We start from the raw sequence: 23920 nt of genomic DNA, 5'->3' as shown, positions 1-23920 counted from the left end.
CCTTTATTCATAAATGTTGCCACTCTCGCCTTTCTTTCTAAGTTAAATACATCCGACTATTGAAAAGCGTTCACCGCACTAATCAAGCACAGCCCAAGACGTCCATTGAAATAAGTCATCGACATGGCGTAAACCCACCACTCACCTAGTATGGCAACATCCATAATTTGGGATACTAATTCATGAAATAAAAACAAATATTTTGTGTATTTTTATCTTAATTTCACGCGTGTCAGCTGAGCTTTTCATGTGGCGTCAAGTACAAAATACTTCATATATGTCTGTCAGGCACTCACGATACAACCGTTTTCTTCCGTTCTGTTGGGAAGCCGTCGTTTTCTCTCTCTCTCTCTCTGAATGTACTCAAGAAGCTACGTTGTCGCATACGGCATCATTTTCCGAGTTTCGAAACGCGACACCAGGAAAGGAGCGGCAACCTTTCTCGTTTCAGATCGTCACGAACGTTACATAAAAGCAAAATTAATCCAAATGGTTTTTCCCGCTGCCTGACGTAATGTGGAGTGCGCATCGGCAGCTCGTGATGCAACTTCATTATGCAGAAACTCTAATCTTCGTGGCTAATCGTAATCTTCAACATAAACTGTTGGAAAAGACTCGTTGCCGACTGTGGCCTCAGTGAGGTTTTGGTCAAGTAGTACAGTGACTGACTCGATGCATTAAATGAGGCGGCGGAGATTTTCGACGTAAATAGTATTCCGACAAATGCAAGGCTTTCACTCACACAGCCGGCGGCAGCCTACGCATGGTCATGACGTAGATCTTAGAACCACCGTGCGTCACCACGTGCCAGAGCGGTGTCCGCGCCCCGTAGGCGGGCACTGAGACGAGCCGCGAAGGCGGTCCGCGCTCTGGCCGCGGCAGCACGTGACGGGACCGCCTCTGTCGGGGCTCGCTGACCGCTTACCCGCCGACAACGGGAGCGCAGAGAGTCCGTGCCACGATGCGAGCACTGCTGCAGCTCCTGTTTCTGTTGGCGCAACTTGTCGTGGCGCTTCGGGCCGGACACTACTTGAACGCCTGGGCCGTGCGAGTGCGGGGCGGACGGCGGGCCGCCGACCAGTTGGCCTACGAGCTGGGCTACACCAACGCCGGACCGGTGAGCATACCACACTAACTGTTGCCCCACCAAATCCTAGTTGATACTAGTTACGGCCCAGACATGCACAACGAAGATTAATGTAAAATGAGCTTCCTAAAACCGGTGGAGTGAGGGATCGCCCTCATGGATGTCGGAATGTGGTTGCAGACGGTGGTTGTTTCGAGACGAACAATTGAAAGCAGACTGCATTTGAACGGGACCGAACTGTCATTCTACGGCCGGTAAAATCAGATTCCGTTACTATGATTAGCGGGAAGCGTATCAGCAACTGATGATAGAGAAATTTGGTTTGGTTTATGGTTCTTAACGTTCCAAAGCGACTCAGGCTATCAAAGACACCGTAGTGGAGGGCTCTGGTAATTTCGACCCCCTGGGGTTCTTTAACCCCAGAAACTCGTTGCTGACACGTCCATTATCATTTCTGATAACGCTGGTTGGCACTTTGACACCCAATTTCTTCGGTAGGAACTGCATTACGGTGTAGCAAAATCGTTGCTCTTGTCCGCAAACCAAACGGTTTTTTACATGAGTAAAAAAGCACATTTTCTCCCGCCTTGTGCGGTAAGCTCTCAGAAAGCCGTTATAGCCCCCATTTCGCGATACGGCGGCCATTTCGGCAAATTTGTTAGTTGGGTGAGCATCGACTGAACGCGCGTGTCAGCAACACCGTACTTAGTGCGAAGGACGCTCTCAGGCCGTTGCTGTTTTCGCAGGAACGATATGAAATGTGTTTGCTCCATTCTTTTGCCAATTTCCGCGAAAGTAAAATACCAAATTTTTATAGAAATTCTTCCTTGCCCAAAGTGAGCTTGTTTGAGAACGAATCGGTAAATTTTATTTTTATGTTAATCACTTTTATCCGCTACTCTTCTTCAGATATAGCTCAAACGACCCGTTGATACGCTTCCCGCTTCCAACCGTGACCTATTGCCATCAGGACAGCAAGTTTTTCGAAGAGCGCAACGCAAATAAATTTTTTTGCAGTTAAGAGACCGAATGCTTCATTTATTTTATTAAATCATTTATAGTACCTTTGACGACCCACTTGGGGAATTACGTAAAAAAAAAAAAAAAAAGTGGGGGAATGTGGGAGGGGGTAAACCACTGATTCCATTCGCAGTTACCTCATTAAAACAAAACAGCAAGGTCACAAAGCAATATAGTGGTACAAAATACATCATATTGTACAAAATGAAACAGTGTTGCTGGGCCGCTCATCCTATTATAAATAGCTAAAAGCAGAGGTGACAAGTTGAACAAGTTAGCCCTCCGAAGCGGAAAACGTTGTATTTATCTGTTCGGGTTAAAGCAGTTGCACCTTGACTTTATTTCTGTGCTTTCGACGGAAATATTATCAGAATTCTCTACAATATGAGTAACCGCAACAGATACTACTTTGTTCCAAATTGTCGAAAAACGTATTACGCGTGGCTGAAAAAATTGCAGCACCTCCCGTCGCAAACAAAGCGATAAAGGAACAGGATACCGGCTTTAGCGTGAACTCATAGACATTGCAAACCTATGAGGCTATTTATGGTTATCTGTGCACTGAGTTATATGAACGAAATCATAAGAAGTTCAAATATTCAAGAGGAAGTGAGCTTCGTCAGATTATAATTTGCCGTCGACTTTACAGTTGGCGGGTAGCAGTAAATTAATTTAGCCTAACCAGTCAAAATAAACTTCGTGGCTGTCAAAACAATAATAAATTTCACTTCAGCTAAGAGTTTAGTTTCGGTGGTGGTGGTGAAAACTATTTCTTTCGGGAAATTTCCTGGCGTCACTAGAAGGTTGCTGTTGGGCGGAAAATGTTCTTCCTCGAATTTCGTTATATTGGCTTTACCGCAACAAGGGCCAAATTGCGGCAAAGCCAACTTAACGAAATTGGAGACTGAGCGAAGCCGTTAGCTTCCCGACAAAGATTTAAATGCGGCAAAGCCAACCCAAGAACCCGTGGAGAGCGAAAAGCGCGATTATTATTTCTTATTTCTTATCCTCAAAATTATCTTATCCGCTTATCCTCCTTTGGGCAGCACACTCAAAGACCCCTCCGAGCCCTTGTCTCTTTTCACGATCGAGACAGGACGCGTCGCTAGCTCACTTTGCCTGCCGAGTGGCGTGTGACGGGAGAAACGAGCTGGCCCTTGAGATTAATCCCGTTTAGATTGAGTTGCCCAGTTGCGACATGTTCGGCCGCTGAGATGTCTGTACACGGAGGGAAGAGATCTCGGAGATATCTGTCCAGTTCCACCGTTGATTCCGGCAGTGAGAATGATCGAGCTCCGGGCCTCCAGCTTGCTTGTCTCGCACTCGGCGCAAAATCACTACGCCCAGTGAGCACTGCAGCTACAAGAATGCCCAAGGGCTCGGAAATACGGTGTATTTTTGCTCTTGTACAAACGTTGACAACGTACTCATTTTATTTCATCGTTGTAAGCATAGACTTCAAGATACTAGATAGATCTAGATAAACTAGATAGCCAGTTCTAAGTTTAAAGTGTTATTTGATCACACTTACTGCGATGCCTATTAGATAATACGTCATCATGAAAACGGGATTTTCTTGTTAGATTTTTACTGCAAAGTCACATCCTCCTTCCCATTAAGCGCTTTGTACTATGTGTTTAGCATACGCTATTTGTTTGAAGTACCAATGCTGTACCACTTAAGTTCGATGTTTATTGTAACGTTTGGCTTTTATATGCGTTGCATAGTGTCGCTATCGACTGCTCCGAAATACAGGGGCAGCGCCGCGTCAAGCAGCTCGCCGAAGCGGTTTTCTTTCTTTTTTGCGGCCGCTCCTTTGTCCTTTACAAAACCAAGCTGATTGTTGTTACTGTTATAATATTATATGGGTATTATTATCTGGAAGACGCTTTTTGTTTTGTTTATTTCATGACAATCTAGGAGAGGGCGCTGACAATAGAACTCAGCCAACGAGGTCTCTGCATTCCTCGATGACGCGCGCAGCACGCAAACGTGAATTTAAACAGATACTGGGTGCAAAATGAAGCTGGCCTGCTCCGACAGGCTGCCGTACTGCAAAGTACGAAGACGCCATTTTCATTGAAAACGGGACTTTGGTAAGCTTTATGGAGGGCGAAACAATGAAACGCAGATGCCCTCACCATCAGCTGCTTTGGCAAACAAGCCGCGGGGTCGCCGAAACATTTTTACGCGTGGATCCCTCGATCATCACGGAGCCCTTTCCAATCTTGGCGTCTCAAGTTTGGAGAGAGTGGCGAGTAAAAAATTGCTGTATTTTAATTCCATTTTTTTTTAACAAATAACATGAAATTGCATGCCCAAGAATTATAAACAGGGTGAGAAAGAGCCTTGGTTCACATTTTACTGAGAACAAAAGTTGGATGAATATGTCCTCAGTAATTCTTTAGGGTGCCGTTGCACAGAAATATTTCGACAGAACCGTGTGCACAGAAGCCGTTCGGAACCCGCGTGACGTTTTGGGGGCTTGAGCTTACGCACTGGATCCTCATAGTGTGTTGGGTGGTGTGTGTTGCTGCTGATACGATGAGATACACTTATGGCGCTGTTTGTGCAGAACTCTTTGTCCACTGTATATTTCTAGAGCAGCATCGTAGGCCAGCCGATTGATGAGCGGCTCAAGGAGTACGGTTACACACGTTTTCTGGAATCCAAGCCGTGCATGTGCTGAGAGCTTCGAGTAAAATATTCAGCACCGATACTCGTTCACGGACCCGGGTCGGGCTTTCCTCGTAGCATCTAGAGGAAAGAGATACATTAGCAGCTGCCGGAATCAGCAGAATACGTTTTCTAAATATAGAGGATTGGTGTCGAGGCTCGTTATAAATGCACAGGGTGTCCGATAAAAAACAGCCATAATTTTATAAAATCGATATTTCCTAGCCGAATGCTATCATCTAACTGCTGTTGAGAGTAGCATGGGCTAGTTTTTGTTGCTTTGGTCGTTCTAGAAACAAATATTTAGAAAATTGTAACTACTTTGTTTATTTACTATGTATTGCTTATTTAATATTGTCGGTTCAATCCGTGAGCTGTAAATTGCCTTGAAAAGTAGGTGGACGAAGTAGTTTCACCAAGAGACCATTTAAATAGTCTTTTTGCTGGCATTAAAAGAAAACGCAAAAATGCATATACTTCTTCGTCCAAGATGTGAAATTTCAGCACCACAAGACACGTCTCAGGAAAAAAAAAAAAAAATCTGCCTTTCTTCCCGGGTGTCATCCCCTGCTTGTTTTTAACTCAGTATTGCTGTAACTTTTGTACCTCACGAGCTTCTTTTAGGGCCGATAAGAAAAATTGCATAACTCGCACCCTAATGGAAGCATTCGACCCAACCAATTTTTAAAAGTTAGCTAGTTTGTTGTACTCAAGTTGAGGAGAACGCAGAGAGCTGTGGAACGGAAAATCGTGGGCGTAACGTTAAGAGATAAGAAGTGTGCAGAGTGGATCAGATAAATAACTAAAGTTAATGATATCCTAGTTGAAATCGAGACGAATTGGGTATGGGAAGGGCTATAGTGCGAAGAGAGGACAAACGATGGTTGCTTAGGGTGACAAAATGGATTCCAAGGGAACGAAAGCGTAGCAATGAGCGGCAAAAGTTACGTGGGCGGATGAGGATAAGAAGTTCGCAGGGTCAAGTGGATTCTGCTAGCACTGGTCCGGGTTATTTGGAGTAATATATACGAGAGGCTTTCGCCATGTAGTGTGTATAGTCCGGCTGATGATGATGACTATGAGTTAGTTTTTGCTAATTATTTAACAGGGAGAACGAATAGACATTGAAGACTGGACCACCTGACCCTCAACAACATTATTTTTTCCTCGAGTGGAACACTAAGTCCACATTAAAAATGTTTGTTACTTTTTAAAGGCCCCGTTCTTCAATATCTAATCGACGTTGGCGTTCTCGGCGTTGTACACGAAAAATCACGGGCGTAGCCCTGACAGGTGGTAGTTGGCAGGTGTCTTGGTCGTGTGGTGATTGGTCGGTGGGTTGTGTGACGTCACAAGACCCCGTGACATGGCAGAAGATGCCAAATCAGGATTCTACTAAGACATGTTACACCTAGGCCGCGCAGGCGCATCCGTAAGACTTATTTAAAGCGGGGTTTTGAACATCTACGTTGGATGATCCTTCACACACTTACGAATAAATGCTAATTAATATGAGCGATGTAATTGGGGCACGCACTAAGAGATGAGGGATTAAGCGAGCACCGAAGTGGATGTATACGTGTGAAGGAAGATTCGCAAGTGGAGCCGCAGGTGGGGGCCATTAACGTTATCGTGTCATGCCCTTGGAGGAAGAGCTCAGCTGTCCCACCAAATTTTGTTTTTATCTGGAACATCTGGTGTATGTTTTGTCTGGTAGCAGACACAAAAACACCGTTCTGCCTAAGTCCTTGTTACATTCAATTCGCAGTCGTCTTTCTCCTACTTGCTGTTTCAATTCGTGCTCATCATCGCAACATATGTAGGGTGTGCGGATGGACGTGGGCCAAGGAAGTGCAAAGAAAAAAAAAAAATGTCACGGGGTGCACAAATGCAACAAAGCTGGCATGGCCTCGGCTATTTGCAAACAGACTAATAACAAACTACTATTTACCACCTACTCCATCTTTTATTTCCAAACTCTGAGACCTAGCAATTGTTTAGAGTATGTATGGTTAGTAGGATTTTAACGTCCCAATAAACTCATGAGAGACGCCATAGTGGAAGACTCAGGAAATTTCAACCACCAGGGTTTTTTAACGTGCGCTGACATCGCACAGCACACGGGCGCCTTGCTTTTCGCCTCCTTCGAAAAGCGGCCGCCGCGGTCGGGATTCGATTCCGCATATACTTGGACACAGCTGTCGAGCGCCCTAACCACTGCGCCAACAAGCAATTGAATTACTAGATATCAATCTACAATAACTGAATCATACGAGACAATGAATTTACCGAGTATTCAACCATTGTGAATACCAGTCGACATTGGTCAAAGATATACCCAGTATTTACTTTTGTGCGCAAACAAAAAGGCTTTCCCTCCCTCTCTACCCACCACTGCACGACATATCAAAACAGTGAAGCACCGTTATTTGAAATCAGTGCGCACATTTGGTTACATCTACCAGAACGACGCGTTACAGAAAGATTGATTGCTCATACACCGAGACTTCCACTTAGGTCCGATGATTTTCTCTGCAGGGGTGCCGAGCTCTCGCGGATACTTTCTTAATGCGCCTTCGACATCAGCAAAGCGAGCCAGAGCAGTCTTGGGCACTGCATGAGCGCAGCTTATACGACGAGGAGGGTGTTTTCTGCCTGGCGGCTGGCTTACGTCACGAGCCGATCAGCGTCAGCTGCGCGCGACGCCACCGCCAGGGCAGGGACGCAGGCATTCTCGGAGGGAGGCCAAAACCAACAGGCGTGCGTCCAAGAACGCCTCGCATGCGACGCCTAAACGCTGCCCACTCGGGATCTGTGGCTGGTGGCTTGATGAGACATGCTAGCGACACGTCTCTCATAAATACGTATGCGAAGCGCACATAGCCGAACTCTCCACCGTCTTCCTTTTAGCCAATCGAATCGCCTTTCTACGTCCGCATTACAGCTATCCTCCAAAATATGTTTCAAGATGTCGTTGTAATGGCGGCACGTTGCAGAAAAAGAAGGGGGGAGGGCAATAGGAAAGCTATTGGTGTACAGCACTGGATAACTTGTAACTTCCAACAAGTGTAATTTATATCGGTTGGGCAACGACTTCAGCGTCGGTTCTTCAAGATCAACACGAAATAAATTTCAGTGTGAAACCAACGACTGACGAATAGACTTTACCTTTTTTTGGATGCGCCTAGTCTTAAAAAATTATGTCGCATTCGGCAACACGGATACAGCCTTTAACGTGGGCGGAAAAAGAGCGAATACTCGCAGGTCCAAGTGCAGCTTGCGACTTGGACCTGCGACCTCCCAACCGCCTCCAGTCGTGACAGAGGGCACCTTTCCTTTCCTGTGAACTAATTTATTTATCCAACCGCCTCCCGCCTCCCGCCCAATCAGAGAGCTGTCCACCATTCACCGAAACCTTAGCGGATGGCTGGGCGAGAGGGAACCTGCAAGTGACGCGAAGTAGGAACTCTGTTATTTATTTATTTATTTATTTATTTATTTATTTATTTATTTATTTATTTATTTATTTATTTATTTATTTATTTATTTATTTATTTATTTATTTATTTATTTATTTATTTATTTATTTATTTATTTATTTATTTATTTATTTATTTATTTATTGTACCCCTCAGGGCCACAGGCATTACAGAGGGGGAGTGGAAAAAAACACAAAAATACATAAATTGGGAAATACAGCACAGAGTCAAATTTAAATAACACCTGAGTATACAATGCTAACTAAAGCTTCGCGAGAAATCTCATAATTACTAATGATGGCAATATCTGCTGGAAGGTGATTCCAGTCACGTGAAGTACGTGGCACGAATGACTGAAAAATTTTTGGTGTTACATGAATCAAAACCAACTTTATGAGGATGGTCAATACGATGGGATACATAAAATGGTTAAGGGATAAGGCGATTGCGCAGTACGGGATGATGGTACAACTTGTGAAACAATGCGATACGAGATGCTTTTCGACGACGAGAAAATCACAATTAGTCCAATGTTTTGGAGTACTTCCCCATGCTGGAGCAGGTTTTCAACAAGACAGCAAAAACTCGTTAGCCCCATCCGAATTTAGCCAAATGAGGCTACAAAAAAATGCTTTCAGGCTTTTACGGCGGCTTGTTAGTAGAAAATGTTTCCCGATACAGGGCCCGAACCAATAACCACCTCCTGTTCGAGGCGACTGGTCTACCTTGCAAAGCGCTGTATAACTAAGCTGGGTGACATTGATTTGCTACCGCATCGTTGGGCTTGGATGGGATATGTTAGTAATTGCTCACTTATTAAAAATATATAGGTTACCTTGGAAGATTCCACCAAACAAAATATGCTAAGTGTGCCCTCGCAAAGTACTATTCTTGACTTCCGTCATATGATGTTCTTCGATCAGGTGTTCACCCATTTTTACAATGCAAAATTCGTCCTCCTTGGCAATATTTTAGCCCCCAGCGCCTCGCCTCCTGTGCCGCGTTCTATCGCGCTATACCGCTATGTCTAAAAAATGAATAACTCAATATATCAGCCTCACATACGTGCCACGTCACCCTGTTGCTGTTTTCAGACTTCTTTTCTTTCATTTTTTCCTTCTAAGTAGCCTAAGCTAGCAACATTACTGCGTCGTATTACAGATTCTTGGATACTGAAACCTGTTGCGGCATAGAGCGAGCTATAGGAGCGTCAGAGGTCGCTTTGAAAATTCCCAGCGTGCAAAAAAATAAAAATAAATAAAAAACAAGCCCAGCGGCAAGCATTTATACGCGCTGCAAATTGTGAACAAGCAAACAAGCTTCAGCTTGAGGGTGCAAAATCCACGCATCTGCGTGATGCGGCCTCATACCTGCGTGCTAACAGCGAAGAGATCAATTTATCCCCACAGCATTTCCCGGTGGCGGGCCACAAGATTGATGGCACCTGAACAACGCGGCGGCGATGAGATGCGTGCTACGGGGTCTTGTGCAACGAACTTGCTACTCGCTTCCACAAGGCTCGCACCCTGATGACCCGCGACGCAAAAAATGCCTGTGCGGGGCTCAAAAATAATCATGCGCCTACACTGTTCAGGCTACGTTGTTGCAGGTAACTGAATCTGCTTATGCCCAGTTCTGAAGTGGCGATCACGGTGGTTCAGTACATTTAAAATTCGTCTTCTGATCCATGGTCGCGTGCTCGACCCCGGCCTCGGCGACCATATATTGGCGGAGGTGAAAACCCAGGCCGTTGTGCTCAGCTAACAAAGAGTACGGGAAAGAACTCGAGGTAGCAAGAATTATTCCAGAGCCTTTCACAACGGAATCCGCAGCCCATGGGACATTAAACTCCACAGTGCACAATTTTAAGCTCGAAAACAAAGAAGCAACTACGCAGTTCACATTGCTTCCGAGTGTTTTATGGCGGATATTGAGTCTTGAAGACGTTTCCATATGCAGAACAAAACCAACAAAAACACGAATTAGACGCCGATAAAAGCCTAACTACGTACCCGGTCCTGTAGGGTAATGGCTGCTTCCACTGACCTTCACCCAACCCTGTCATGCGTCATGTGCAGTCACCTTCACAATATCGCTACATACTCATAATCTCATCCGCCCGTAAATTTTGTTCTCTCTTACCCTCTGTCATGTTTGCCTCCTCTTGGAATTCTTTCTTCGGCTATGAGTTATCTATTCGTATTGCATGTCCTTGTTCATTCCTTAATCTTCTTTGACTAAAGCCATAGGATGCCATTACTCCGTCATTTATCTGCACCCTCAGTTTTTGCCAAAATTTATGAACAGATTATGAAGTCACTTGCAACAATAACACGTGAGCAATTTAAAAACCTCCTCTGATAGTCGCTAGTGCTCTTCTTGACGTCATTTTGCCTTGGTGGACGCAACAGTGACGGACGACAGGAGGTGAAAATGTAGCCGTTAAATGCATTCCTGCATTAATAATGATCAATCGACAAACTGCGTACTACATCCAACACGGCAAAAAGGTGTCGCCGAATCTCGCGTTTAGACATGATAGAATCCTGTGAGTTTTTTCTTGTCTAAATTCATGCTGAGGCTTCCTTTATGGGGACTCTCAAACCTTACAGTTTACAGTTAGTAATTCTTCAACTTCTTTTTCGACTTCGAAGCAGTACATGGGAAAGTGGTAGCAGAAAGGGAGCCCATTGATGTGCCTCCCATATTGATGCTTGATCCCACGAGTGACGTCACGAAAAAAAAAAAACAGACTGAGGGGATCACATAAGCGTTACAGGAACAATGAAAATTTATGTACTCAGTTCATAAAATTTACTGAATGGCGAAGTTTGAGAATCATCCGCAGTAGTGCTGCTAGTATAGAATCATATTTTATAATCGTTTGGGAGATCACTGAACACGACACACGGAAGTCCTGGTTTTTGATTCCGCCGGCGGCATGCCTCTATTTTTTTCCTCTGCTTCCTAATAAATTATCTTCCAGGTAAAAATGATAACACGAGTCAGTTTCAGTTGATCAGCTCCATAAATAAGAAATGAAACCTCGACTAGGCTATTCTTGACTTTGGTGACTTCCTTCAAATGTTAGATTAGGCAGCAGCTCAGCCGAGACAGGCCAGCGATGATGATTATGACTTCGGTAACAATTTAGAAAGTTAGCCTATATTAGTCCGAATATTCATATTTGATTTAGTACTATCAGTTTTCGACTAGCATTCAATTTGGTGTTATCACTAATATATTTGTATTGAATTCGGTAGTATAGGTACAATATACGCATTTAATTCGTTTCGGAAAAGTATTATTCGCACTCCCTCATTTGTAGACACCTCAAAACATGGCGTCATAACAGCACCTGCCAAAAGCGGCATCACATCAAAAAGTGGTACCGTAAGACTACCTGCCAACGTCCACCTTCCAAAAGCACTTGAATTGAGTGTGGAATATTATTGTAAACTTAGGAAGGTGACACTAGCGGCCAGCTAAGCTTTCCGAAAGCAAGAGATGTGCCGTGCGAATCAAGACGCAAGAAATACACATACGTGTACACATCTTAAGGAAAGTTTAATCACGTACCATGTTGTTTCAGTGTTTTCGCATCATAAAGTGTCCCCAGTATGAGTTGTTTGAATTTTTTTTTTTTGCTATTTTGCCATCAGTCCTTTTCAAATATATCTTGCTTGCAAACACTTATGTGAGCGCTGTTTTAAGGTTCTGTCCAGGGAACTACTGGTGTGAATTGGTGTGAAAAACATCGTTTATTTAAGTATGCTGGCACAAATTCAGTATGTGGCAGAATTAGTGCTCTGGCTCAGAGTCACTCTTCCGTCCTTTGCTCTCTGGTTGCAGCTACGGGGCCTGGAAGACACGTACCTGCTGCGCAAGGGCGACCAGCCGGAGAGGTCCAGACGCTCGGCGCGGACCTTCACTCGGCAGCTGACACAGGACTCGAGGGTTGGTGTTTTACGCTACGGAAAACGATGCTTCTCAATAAGCACAGAAATTTAGACAGGCGCGTCTTGGATGCTTCCCTTCAAATAAGTTTGCAATGCTTTAAGGCCCGTATTCAGCAACAGGAGTCCAAAGACGCGCTGCCTGAACGCGGCTTCCAAGGTCAGAAAGCACAAAAGAAGGAAGTGCGATCAGCGCGTGCTGGTTATCCAAATGGTTGACCAAGTGATGACGTCATGCACGATCGCCAATGTCGACGAACTGCTACTGAATTATCGTCAGAGAGTAGGCATCTTTGATTCAGACTCGTAATTTAAATCGGCGCTTTTAAATCTAACAATAGACGCCACCACCCTGGTAAAAATGCGCTGTCGTCGAGCTATCCATGCGCGGCTCAGGCTTAGCTAAATGCGATGCCTTGTCCCGTTTCATAATTTGTGCCCATTTTGAAGGGTTTACGCTGAGTTGTTGGCCCGCGCAGGTTCTGTGGGCCGAGCAGCAGCTGGTGCGGGTGCGAGAAAAGCGCGGCATCTTGCCGCCGGAGGAGGACTGGGAGGCGCTACGCTTCAATGACCCGCTCTGGAACCGCCAGTGGTACATCGTGAGTGGGCGCTCACCTCTTACGCGCGCAAGGGGCGCCCTCTCCTTCTCTCACTCTTTCTCTCTCGTAGCACGACACGCGTTCGTCCTCGGACCTGCCCGAGCTGGACCACCGGGTGACTAAAGTGTGGGACATGGGCTTCACAGGCAGGGGCATCGTGGTCACCATCATGGACGACGGTCAGTTCCCCTCTGCACTCTACGCAAACCGCACCATATATTCAATGGAATACGTTTCAGTTGCTAATTGACAACCAGTACCAATTAACACACTCGCAATCTACGACGATGCTTATTCTTTTTTTTTTGTGCGCCGCTTACTCTTGAATTGCATGCTATTTTTTATCTTGTCTCTTTCCTGCATATGCTACGTTTGCTCCGTTGGGTTCCTCTGGTCCTTCGAAGTTCGGAGCGTAGAGGTCTTCGCCGGTAGTGAAGGAGACTCTTTGCAACTAGAATATATGTCGCTCATCTCGTCGCCGTAGTCGCCGTTTCGGTGGGAGACGACGGCTGTTGCGACGCGCCTCTACTTATTCAATACTACTTCTCAGATCTCGTTGAACTCTTTTTTTTTTTCCGGTGTGATGCAGCGGTTTCGGCTCAGATGGAGCCAGTTCGAGTGCCCATGCATTTTATTTTTCTTGTTCCTGTATTATAATCAATAATAATAATTGGTTCACAGCTAGAAAGGGCAACCAACCTATCTGCCACTCTTGTTTATGTGGATACTTAAAACGCGCGAGAGAAAGAGGTGCCGTAGTGGATGGCTGCGGAGTAATTTCAACCGCCTGGAGATCTTTAACGTGCATTGACATCGCACAGCACATGGACGTCTCTCCGTTTCGCATCCATCAATAATGCCGACACTTTTTTCGTTGTTGCGTTCTATGCTTGATCTCGTACTGCCCTTCACATCTGAATATTTTTCCAGTTGTTCTAAACTCTTGTTCTCCCCTCTCCTCACCCTTCTAATTTTATTTCAAAATGTCTCATCTTCTAACTCCTTTATGAAATGTCCATCTAATCAGCCTATTCCGAATATATCGAATAATTTTTAATTTCTAACACTGTAAGCATTTATTTTTAACGACATTAAAAACTATACCGCTTATATTCGCGTTCGTGAAACTCCAGTTTATGGAACGTTAGTTGGAAGTGACGCTTCGTCCCTTCGTCTTCTTTGTGGTTATCCTGTGTTTTTGCTGCTCAAAATATTAAGAATGCATGGAACTCCCGTTCAGTGTATCTTTAGGTATATCGAATGGCATACTACGCCTCTACAAGTGCCATTTCTCTTAACGGTGCTCCTGCGATCACCTTTCAAGCCAGGAGCCGAGTGGGTTGCGCAGCGTTTAGTAACCGCTGGTGGTGGGGGTGAAAACGTTTATTAAAAAGAGAGAGTTACATGGAGATTGCTCTGGGATCAAACTTAGTGTCCTTCCCCTCACAAACACTAGGTGGAGTCTGAGTACGAGACCTCAGTGGCTTCCGCTGCCGCTATTGCTCGTTTGACCAATCCTTTTGGGCTTTCAGGTCGGAGCAGGCGAGTAGGGTCGCCTCCCAGTCCTCCCGGGTGGGGTTCGGGTTAGGTGCAAAGGCAGAGTTGGAGGGGCACGCCCACACCATGTGGAAGAGGTCCGAGGACATTTCCCCACAGTGCGGGCACTCCCCGGAGAAGGCATTGCCAAAGTGTTTAAGTGACTGTAGGGAAATGTCCTCGGACCTCTTTGGCCGTGAAATTTCAGCAGGGGCACACGAGTATGAAGACGTAAGACTGTTCGCTCTATGCACCACCACGCGACCGGTTGTGCAATGCCCTAGCTGTGTACTCTTTCTGCTTCTCTTATGGCACCCTGTGGGCTCTCGTTCTCAGATGGCACTCTCCACGCTCCTCAGTTGCTATGGCAACCAGCAAGGAATGACGGGATTTCATTCCCTCTGGCTGCGGACACTTCCTGCACGTGTAACGCATGAGCCATATATGACTTTCGCGTTAAAAGAGCATGGCACATGGAACAGAGAGTGGCATTGAGGGTATTCAGTGTGCAGTGTTATTATCAACAGGACACTGACGTTTTGCGGAAATTCGATGTTCAGTAGGAAGGTTATTTGTCATGCGGTACATACTGACTACTTGACTAAAAAATAACAGTGGCTCTTCCATGGGTAATGTTACTTGTGCGTCGTCAGCACGTCTGTCTATATCGCTCGAATGGGCGGCTTTTTGCTGCTCGCGAAACGCCTACCGATAACGCCTGGTTTGAGATAGCCTGCATCCGTGCATGCATCTACGTGCTGTTTTCACTACCTGCTGATTTATCGCTATTCCGTTCTCAGCCGCGATTGCCAAGGATCGCCCGTGAGGGAACCGCAGGCAACGAAAACAAAGTAGTGAAAGCACGTCTCGGAAATGTTTTGCATGCCGAAATTTTCGGAATGTGCACGATTTGCGACCCCGAACATAGCATATAAAGGCATCGATGGCTATCGCAAGGGCGCAGTAAAGCACTCGCGCATCGCAAAGCGAGAATGTAATCGTTATAGCCAGTTTTGAGTAGGGTTAAACATCCGCTATTCGGCAATGTGGCTCCCAGATCAAGCCACAACCCGCGGCCTCCGCGCGCCTTGGTACCGGAGCTGATCCCGGCTCCCAAATGTCGCTACATGTGCATCTGAAAGTGCAGCTTTCCGTGATTTCGCACTATAATCGGTTTAACGGAGATAACATGCCATTTTTTTTTCTAACTAGTAACAGACACTGTCAGGACTGTGCGGTATTTTTTACCTAGGAATCTAACCATTATTAACAGGAAGGTGGGGTCATCGACCAATAAATGAAAATGGCGTTTCGGGTCCCGCACGAGGCCCTTTTTCACAAGACTGGTTCAGAAATAGTAGTGTGTGTGTGTGTGTGTGTGTGTGTGTGTGTGTGTGTGTGTGTGTGTGTGTGTGTGTGTGTGTGTGTGTGTGTGTGTGTGTGTGTGTGTGTGTGTGTGTGTGTGTGTGTGTGTGTGTGTGTGTGTGTGTGTGTGTGTGTGTGTGTGTGTGTGTGTGTGTGTGTGTGTGTGTGTGTGTGTGTGTGTGTGTGTGTGTGTGTGTGTGTGTGTGTGTGTGTGTGTGTGTGTGTGTGTGTGTGTGTGTGTGTGTGTGTGTGTGTGTGTGTGTGTGTGTGTGTGTGTGTGTGTGTGTGTGTGTGTGTGTGTGTGTGTGTGTGTGTGTGTGTGTGTGTGTGTGTGTGTGTGTGTGTGTGTGTGTGTGTGTGTGTGTGTGTGTGTGTGTGTGTGTGTGTGTGTGTGTGTGTGTGTGTGTGTGTGTGTGTGTGTGTGTGTGTGTGTGTGTGTGTGTGTGTGTGTGTGTGTGTGTGTGTGTGTGTGTGTGTGTGTGTGTGTGTGTGTGTGTGTGTGTGTGTGTGTGTGTGTGTGTGTGTGTGTGTGTGTGTGTGTGTGTGTGTGTGTGTGTGTGTGTGTGTGTGTGTGTGTGTGTGTGTGTGTGTGTGTGTGTGTGTGTGTGTGTGTGTGTGTGTGTGTGTGTGTGTGTGTGTGTGTGTGTGTGTGTGTGTGTGTGTGTGTGTGTGTGTGTGTGTGTGTGTGTGTGTGTGTGTGTGTGTGTGTGTGTGTGTGTGTGTGTGTGTGTGTGTGTGTGTGTGTGTGTGTGTGTGTGTGTGTGTGTGTGTGTGTGTGTGTGTGTGTGTGTGTGTGTGTGTGTGTGTGTGTGTGTGTGTGTGTGTGTGTGTGTGTGTGTGTGTGTGTGTGTGTGTGTGTGTGTGTGTGTGTGTGTGTGTGTGTGTGTGTGTGTGTGTGTGTGTGTGTGTGTGTGTGTGTGTGTGTGTGTGTGTGTGTGTGTGTGCGTGCGTGCGTGCGTGCGTGCGTGCGTGCGTGCGTGCGTGCGTGCGTGTGTGTGTGTGTGGGGGGGGGGGAAGAGAGAGCGAGAGGGAGGCACACAGTGAGACAGATACTGCACGTTGCTTTCGCCAAAAACTAAACCAACTAAAATGTTTAACACTTTGCCAGGCTCTGTACCAGTCTCTCAGTGCTAAAATTCACGAAATTGTTAAAGAAGCTATCGCGCGTCTACTCTTAGGGCGAAACTTAAACGTTCTTTTAATTTTTGTCTTAGTGAATCAAGCTTCGTTTTGTTTTTAATGTTCTACCCTGACCAATGGTGTTCCGTCAAACGTTAGGCTATGTAAGAGGTCAAAACAGCATAAAATTTTGTTCTTCTATCACAACCAATGAAGGGCGGTCAAACTTCGCTATATAAACAGTTGATAACAAAGAATTATGATTATAACTAATGAATAGACGTTGCTCATAGGGTGTTCCACAGAAGTCCATGCATTTCATACCTTGCTTTTACGAAATAATATTTCTCAGCAGCCGGTTCTAACACACTGCCAATGAACCAATGACCTGGCCACTTAGCGCTGAGCATACCAACCCATAACAGCGCTCGGACACATCCGTACTTGCTCGACGCGGTAAACTAACTCGCTTTTTTGAGCTGCGAAAGAAAGGCGTGAAAATTTCGGCCATATGGTGCGTTTGTCCCGAGATTCCTTGATACTATTTTCGGTGCGACATCGTGATGTCGGCGTGTCTTTCATCGAAACTCTAACTTGCGACTTGTTAAACGATGTCCTTCAGAACGGCGCTTGCGGAGCGCCTCTTAACAGCACACGAACATAGGATTTTTCACGTACAAAGTTTCGGCTTTCGCGGCGTATAGTCGCATGGTTTGAGAGTTCGACAGTGCTTTAGATGTGCCTGTTGGCATCGACGTTTCACTGGTTCGACAAGGCTGATGCACAGGGGCGGAATTAAGAAATAGGGATTCGGGTGGGGCGAGGTAGAGGGCCGGCCGCTCCCACAAGCGAGAAATTTTACATAGAAATCCCATGACAAACCCCCTTCTCTTGCCTAAAAAAAAGAATAAGGAATGCTGTTTGGCCGCTTATATCGTAATCCTTGAGCGCTTGTCGCCAGAACGTATACTGCTAGTCATCGTTATACCAGGCGTTTCAGGGAAGCCCCGCTCCTAATTTCAACGTTAGCCTTCTTGATGAAAGAATATGACTTCTTCGGCTAGTACCAGTGTTGGCGGACATCACAAAACAGGTCGGAGATGTTAAGCGGCTAGCTAGGTTTGGTTTGGGGGATTTAACGTCCCAAAGCGACTCAGGCTATGACAGACGCCGTAGTGGAGGACTCCGGAAATTTCGACCACCTGGGTTTCTTTAACGTGCACTGACATCGCGCAGCACACAGGCGCCTAACATTTCGCCTCCAACGAAAAGCGGCCGCCGAGGCCGGATTATGAACCCGCATCCTTGGGAACAGTAGTCGAGCACCGTAACCACTGCGCCACCCCGGCGGGGCAAGCAGCTAGCTAGTATAATGGTAAACTTTTTTAGCTTGCAGGTATGCGCCCGCTTAGAAATAAAAATTTATAGCCGTTCAGTAATTAACAGCCATTTCAATTTTTGTAATTTCAAAAACTCAATTCTCTTTCGCGCTGTGGTTCAATTTATTTTTACCTCTCTGGCACCGTTCGGAAATCGCTTGCTGATGGAGCGCCTTCGGCGACGTCCGTTAAAAGGCGTCACTCTGTTGATCACGTGCCACGTGACCTCACCGTTGCTGACAGCTCCAGCCGATGCCTGACACGTAAGCCCACGCGGCTCGTGCACCACAACGTGAGGCTCTTTGACGGACACTGTCGTGCTCGCTCATGACGCGTGGTTTTAGAACTGCGCGAGAAGTGGACTAATATTGATCGCGATGCAGAGCGAAAAGCAAATATGTCTTAAAGATAGGTAGGGGTGTTACAACTCGACAGCTATACAAATCCCTACTCGCAAGCAGGCCTGTGCTTGTAATAGTTAATAGGTTCGAGTTTACCCCACCAGCTGTGATTCTCCGCCAACAGTTGTGTTACTGGCGGCAAAAGTAATATTTCAAGCTTAAAAAAACGTAGTTATAAAATTAGTGGTGGGCTTCCAGAAACAACTGGCATATGAGCCTTATGCTGTCTAGGAACAAGACAAGAAACGCGATGACGTGCGGACAGGTTAGCGGGTGTATCTTAATCGACTGAAACTTTCATAATACAAAAAAAAAAAAAAAAAAAACTAGCTGCACAAGAGCTTTATGCAATGAGAAGCGCGTCATGACGATTCAAGTAACAGGAATAAGAACTTGGCGTAGGTGCATGAACTGGTAGCGTCGAAACAGTCATGTGACAAAGCCATGTGTGCGTGTGCTCTCTTCATGAACTAAGCTCGCACGCTTCGACTACTCGAATTATCTTTCGACAGACCCACGACACTTTTTGTTCTTCACGCAAGTCGGTGTTCCAACAAGCTGTGGGATCCTACTATTTTTAGCACTAACCAACATGGAGCTCGAACGAGCGAGTGGCCGAAGTCCGACCAAGATGTCCCGCAGCAGCTGTCGGTTTCTCCGCGCATTACGACAGCAGCGATAGTCCAGCTGAAAGGGCACATCGGAAGCAGTGCCAACTGCTGGTTACCACCTTTTGTGGCCACACCGAACGAATGAGGCGCTTTTGTGTACACACGGAACTGGCCTCCCACACACGCGGCACACAGCGGCGTTGTTTACTTTGGCGGCGACACAGCGGTCGGCGCACGTTTCGTAACGGCTCCACCCCGCTGAGCTGTCGCCACCAGCTACCTCGATCCGCTCCAGGCGGGCCGCGAATTCGTGCCATGAGCAGCGAGTAATTGCACGTACTTCTTGCTTTGCCCGCACCCTCTCCGAACGACGCGTCTGACATTGCGCTAAGACGGAAACACCGAAACGTCCACCTTCGTCCGCTGCGCCGTAATTACTGGCATTCGTTTTCTGCTCAGAGTAAACACGTCACAATGTAAGCATCAATTGAAATCAACGGACGATTTATAAATGCTGGATACTCTAGCTTAATTCTCTCATGCAATACAGCAGGAATACCAAATTATTTGTAATGTGTAGTTGTAATGTGTCGCTCATAGCGACACATTACAACTTGCCTGGGGACATTAGGCCTGTTTTCCAGAAAGCCATTTAACACGATGGTTTAGAACAGCGAGGCAGCTTTAGCGACCTTGAAAGATTACTGCTGGATTATTTTGGCTACTTTCACACGAGCTATCTATAAGCTGACTCTCTGCCATAACACGTACAAACAGGTTTATAGATCACCTCGAGGGTGACAAATACAAGGTATAGTTAGATGGTTTATGGGGTTTAACGTCCCAAAGCGTATCAGGCTACGGGAAACGCCGTAGTGGAGGGCTCCAAAAATTACGACCACGCTGCGGGTTCAAAAATATGAGGTATAAGGCTAATTATTTTATGAGAAAAGAGGAAGCATCGTGTTTCAAGGATAAAGCGACAGCCGTCCCGGTTGACGGAGCCAAATTAGCCGAGAAGCGATATCCAAAAATACAAAGCTAATCCCGGAATAGATTACGCCCCTGCCACAAACCGTTTTTTATCTAAATTTTACATCTCTCCCTTTTCAATGAGTCCAAAATTAATACAGCGTGACTCGAGGGTCGCCTATAATGAACTGCAGCGCATCAGATGAGTTTTTCAGAAGGAATGATCGCAACGTACAGGGATGCGCAAATACCAATAGTAGCTCATTGTATATGAAAAAAAAAAAAACTAGGGGGGGGGGGGGGGCGGGACCAAAGCAGCGCGAGTGGAGATTATATGAGGTATCAGTCGCCTTCCTCGTTCATATTCAATCCTCTTAGCGAGCTTTCAATCAGTGAAACATTGGCTGCCACCTGCTTAGTCACGTTTTTGATTAGTGACCTCTTTCTGTAATAATTCCCATCCGAGGAAGACGCACTACGAAGTCACGGTGCGTTGCGTCGCATCGACCCAGATCGCAGCTCTGTCGAATGCCTTCTCCTGTTGTAGCAAGTAGGCGTCTGCAGTTTCATTTCATTCATTTCAGTGTGTGTGTGTGTGTGTGTGTGTGTGTGTGTGTGTGTGTGTGTGTGTGTGTGTGTGTGTGTGTGTGTGTGTGTGTGTGTGTGTGTGTGTGTGTGTGTGTGTGTGTGTGTGTGTGTGTGTGTGTGTGTGTGTGTGTGTGTGTGTGTGTGTGTGTGTGTGTGCGCGCGCGTGCGTGCGTGCGTGCGCGTTTTCTTTGTGTTTTTGCTCAGTGGGGTTTGTTGTTTAGAAGCATAATAATGCAGTCGATCCCTGATATATCGAACCTGGATATCTCAAATTATCGCTTGTATCGAACGCTCAGAATATCCCCTTCAAAAACCTATGCAAAAGTGTAAGCGCATTTATCGAACTACCGTTCATCGGAACATTCGATATATCGAAGTGTGCCCTATGCCCCTGCAAAGGGCGCTTCTTCTAATAACGCCTCAAAGAGGACCTTTAGCGCTGAAGGCAGGGCCGGCTGCGCAATCTTAGAAGAGGGTGGATGAGGGGGGGGGGGGGGGGGGGGGATAAACGTCGGGTCCGATTGGAAGCGCTTTTTGGTCTGGCAAGCTTGTTTTCAATGCGGCACTGACGTTTTGCAGAGAAGCCTAAGTTCGACGCACCGGCGGTCGCACGGTGAAGCCAGCCTTGCTGGCTGTGGGCCTACGGCGGCTTGCACGTGGCCTGCTTCACTGTTGAAGGAGGCAAATGAATCAACTGTACCCTAGCTATTTCAACTGATTTTACGAAATTAGAATTCTTGCGTAATTAGAGGCACCGCCGGGGTGGTGCAGTGATAAGACGCCCGACTGCTGTGCCGGAGTACCCGGGGTCAAACCCGACCGCGGCGGCTGCATTTCGATGGAGGCGAAACGAAGAGGCGTCCGTGTGATGTGCGATGTCAGCGCACGTTAAAGATCCCTAGGTGGTCGAAATAACTCCGAAGTCCTCCACTACGGCACCCCTTTCTCTCGCTCTATTCACTTTCACTCCTACCTTCCTCTCTTACAGCGCGGTTCAGGTGTCCACAGAAGCAAGTGTGACATACTGCGCCTTTCTCTTCCTGTGAGCCAATTATTATTATTATTATTATTATTATTATTATTATTATTATTATTATTATTATTATTATTATTATTATTATTATTATTATTATTATTATTATTATTAAATAGAGCTTACGATGAGCAGCGGCTTTTTCCAATCCACCATGCACAATAGCTTTGATGCGAACTCCGATCCACAGTGTTATTAGTGGCATTCGGTACGAGATGAGAGGTTCGAGCTACGCGATTTTCAAAGCTGCAATCTATATAAAATAATTGGTTCACAGGAAAGGAAAGGCGCGGTAACTGTCTCGCTTGTTTTCTGTGGACACCTGAACCGCGTCGTAAGGGAAGGGAGGCAGGTGGGAGTGAAAGTGGAAAGAGAGAAAGAGGAGCCGTAGTGGAGGGCTTCGGAGTAATGTCGACCACCTGGGTATCTTTAGTGTGCGCTGACATCGCACAGCACACGGACGCCTCTTCGTTTCGCCTCCATGGAAACGCAGAAGCCGCGGTCGGGTTCGAACCCGGGTACTCCGGCCCAGTATTCGGGCGTCTTACCACTGCACCACCCCGGCGGGGCAGTGCAATCTGTTCTGACCAAACTATATTTGGCGCACGCGCTCGCGCGAGCGACACGTTTAGCTGCGTTCCTTGGGTTCGTCCTGACGCTCGTGACCCTCGCGCAAGGGTGTGCGTGCGTGCGTGCGCCTTGAGGGTCGCCGTATCCGTGGCGAGCAGCGGTCTGCCGGTGGTTTGCCGGCGGTCAGCACGTTGCTGCAGGAAGCGTGCCACTAGAATGGTTGCAGTATATTCACGCTTTTGGGTTATACAGTGGAGCTCCTCGGCTGGCATGATTTATATATGGAGTTATCGATATATCGAACTAATTTGCGATTTCTTTTGAGTTCGATATATCGAGATCGACTGTAATAATAATGTTCCTGCTTGATAATGCTTATTATCAACCCTAAAAAAAATTGGAGAATACTTAAGCCTCACATTGGCATGAGGTGAACAGCGTGGGTATCTACAAAGGTTCCACTTGCCCACGCAAATACGGACACTGTTCCATCTCACAATCACAATCATTATATGGAAGACCGCACGACATATAGAGAAACTTCGTGTGACCGCTACAGGGCGCGGGCTTTTTCATAGCGTGCGACGGTTTTGCTTTTGGCTCTATGTCAGCAGAGTTATTGTCACGTCCGCACCCGACTGACCCCATATGCCGGCTGTCACATCGCCATACTCGGAGCCACTTCCGCCGAGACCGCTAGCGCCCACAGATAAAGTGGTGCGTGGCGTCACACCTTGTGCTGCCCACTTGGCGATTTCCTCTAGAACCGGTGCATTTGGGTATAATCCCCAAACCCCAAATGGAAGCATTTGCCGATTATTCGATCACGAATGACAACGACGTCGGGCTTTCTGCGACACGAGGTCCTTACCTATCACTTAATATGCATTCAGAATATTGTGGGCCAGTTGAAGCCAGCCTTGCGCGCCTAGGCTCTGCAACACCAGATACTTGCTAGTATATTAGATATATGCGGTTGCCCAGAAGATACTGCCAGTAGGAGAAGAAAAGGCAGGGAGGCAGGGAGGTTAACCGGTAAAAGAAACCGGTTTGCTACCCTGCACTGGGGGAAGGGGGTGAGTGGATATAAAAGTGGTAGGTATGAGATGGATGGGTGAAGTCAGTATAGTCACATCAAAGCCATATCACGTCACAGTCATATCACGTCACATAACAGCGAAATCCCAGCCTATCGATCAGGCCTGTATAGTTTCCATGAAATGGAGCAGTGCCTGGAGTACACAGAGAAATTGGAAGAAACCTTGAAGTGTTAACGAGAAGTCCTTAACAAGAAGTCCTTAACAAATGCTCTGTTGCATTCACTGAATCAGCCACGAGCAATTCGTCTGGACGCCTACTAAACATTTCAGAAACGTAAGCAGAGCATCATACTTGGCCGAAACTGATATAATATAGGGTGCTAAACACTGCGTCACCACGCAAACTACGTTAAACACCACTTTAAAAGATATTTTGTCACCGTGTGGAAAAATAATCAATCAAAACAAGGGAGTTTTAGCGTCGTGAAC

At 46.4% G+C, this 23920-nt stretch overlaps 1 protein-coding gene across 1 annotated transcript in view; it reads left to right on the top strand.

Annotated features, from left to right (window-relative positions):
- Positions 1-961: 961 nt before the first annotated feature.
- The window catches only part of LOC146190906 (neuroendocrine convertase 1-like), a 41784-nt gene continuing 18825 nt past the window's right edge, over positions 962-23920 (top strand). The window contains exons 1-4 of the mRNA XM_084599857.1: positions 962-1117; positions 12115-12219; positions 12698-12817; positions 12888-12996. Of these exons, the coding sequence (XP_084455983.1) occupies positions 962-1117; positions 12115-12219; positions 12698-12817; positions 12888-12996 (490 nt within the window). The remainder of the gene's footprint in view (positions 1118-12114; positions 12220-12697; positions 12818-12887; positions 12997-23920) is intronic.

Source organism: Amblyomma maculatum, chromosome 4 (genome assembly GCF_055883805.1).
Source record: "Amblyomma maculatum isolate TAMU_Amacu chromosome 4, ASM5588380v1, whole genome shotgun sequence".
NCBI lineage: Eukaryota > Metazoa > Arthropoda > Arachnida > Ixodida > Ixodidae > Amblyomma > Amblyomma maculatum.
Note: the sequence above shows the minus strand (reverse complement) of the source record. Positions and strands in the feature narration are given on the sequence as shown.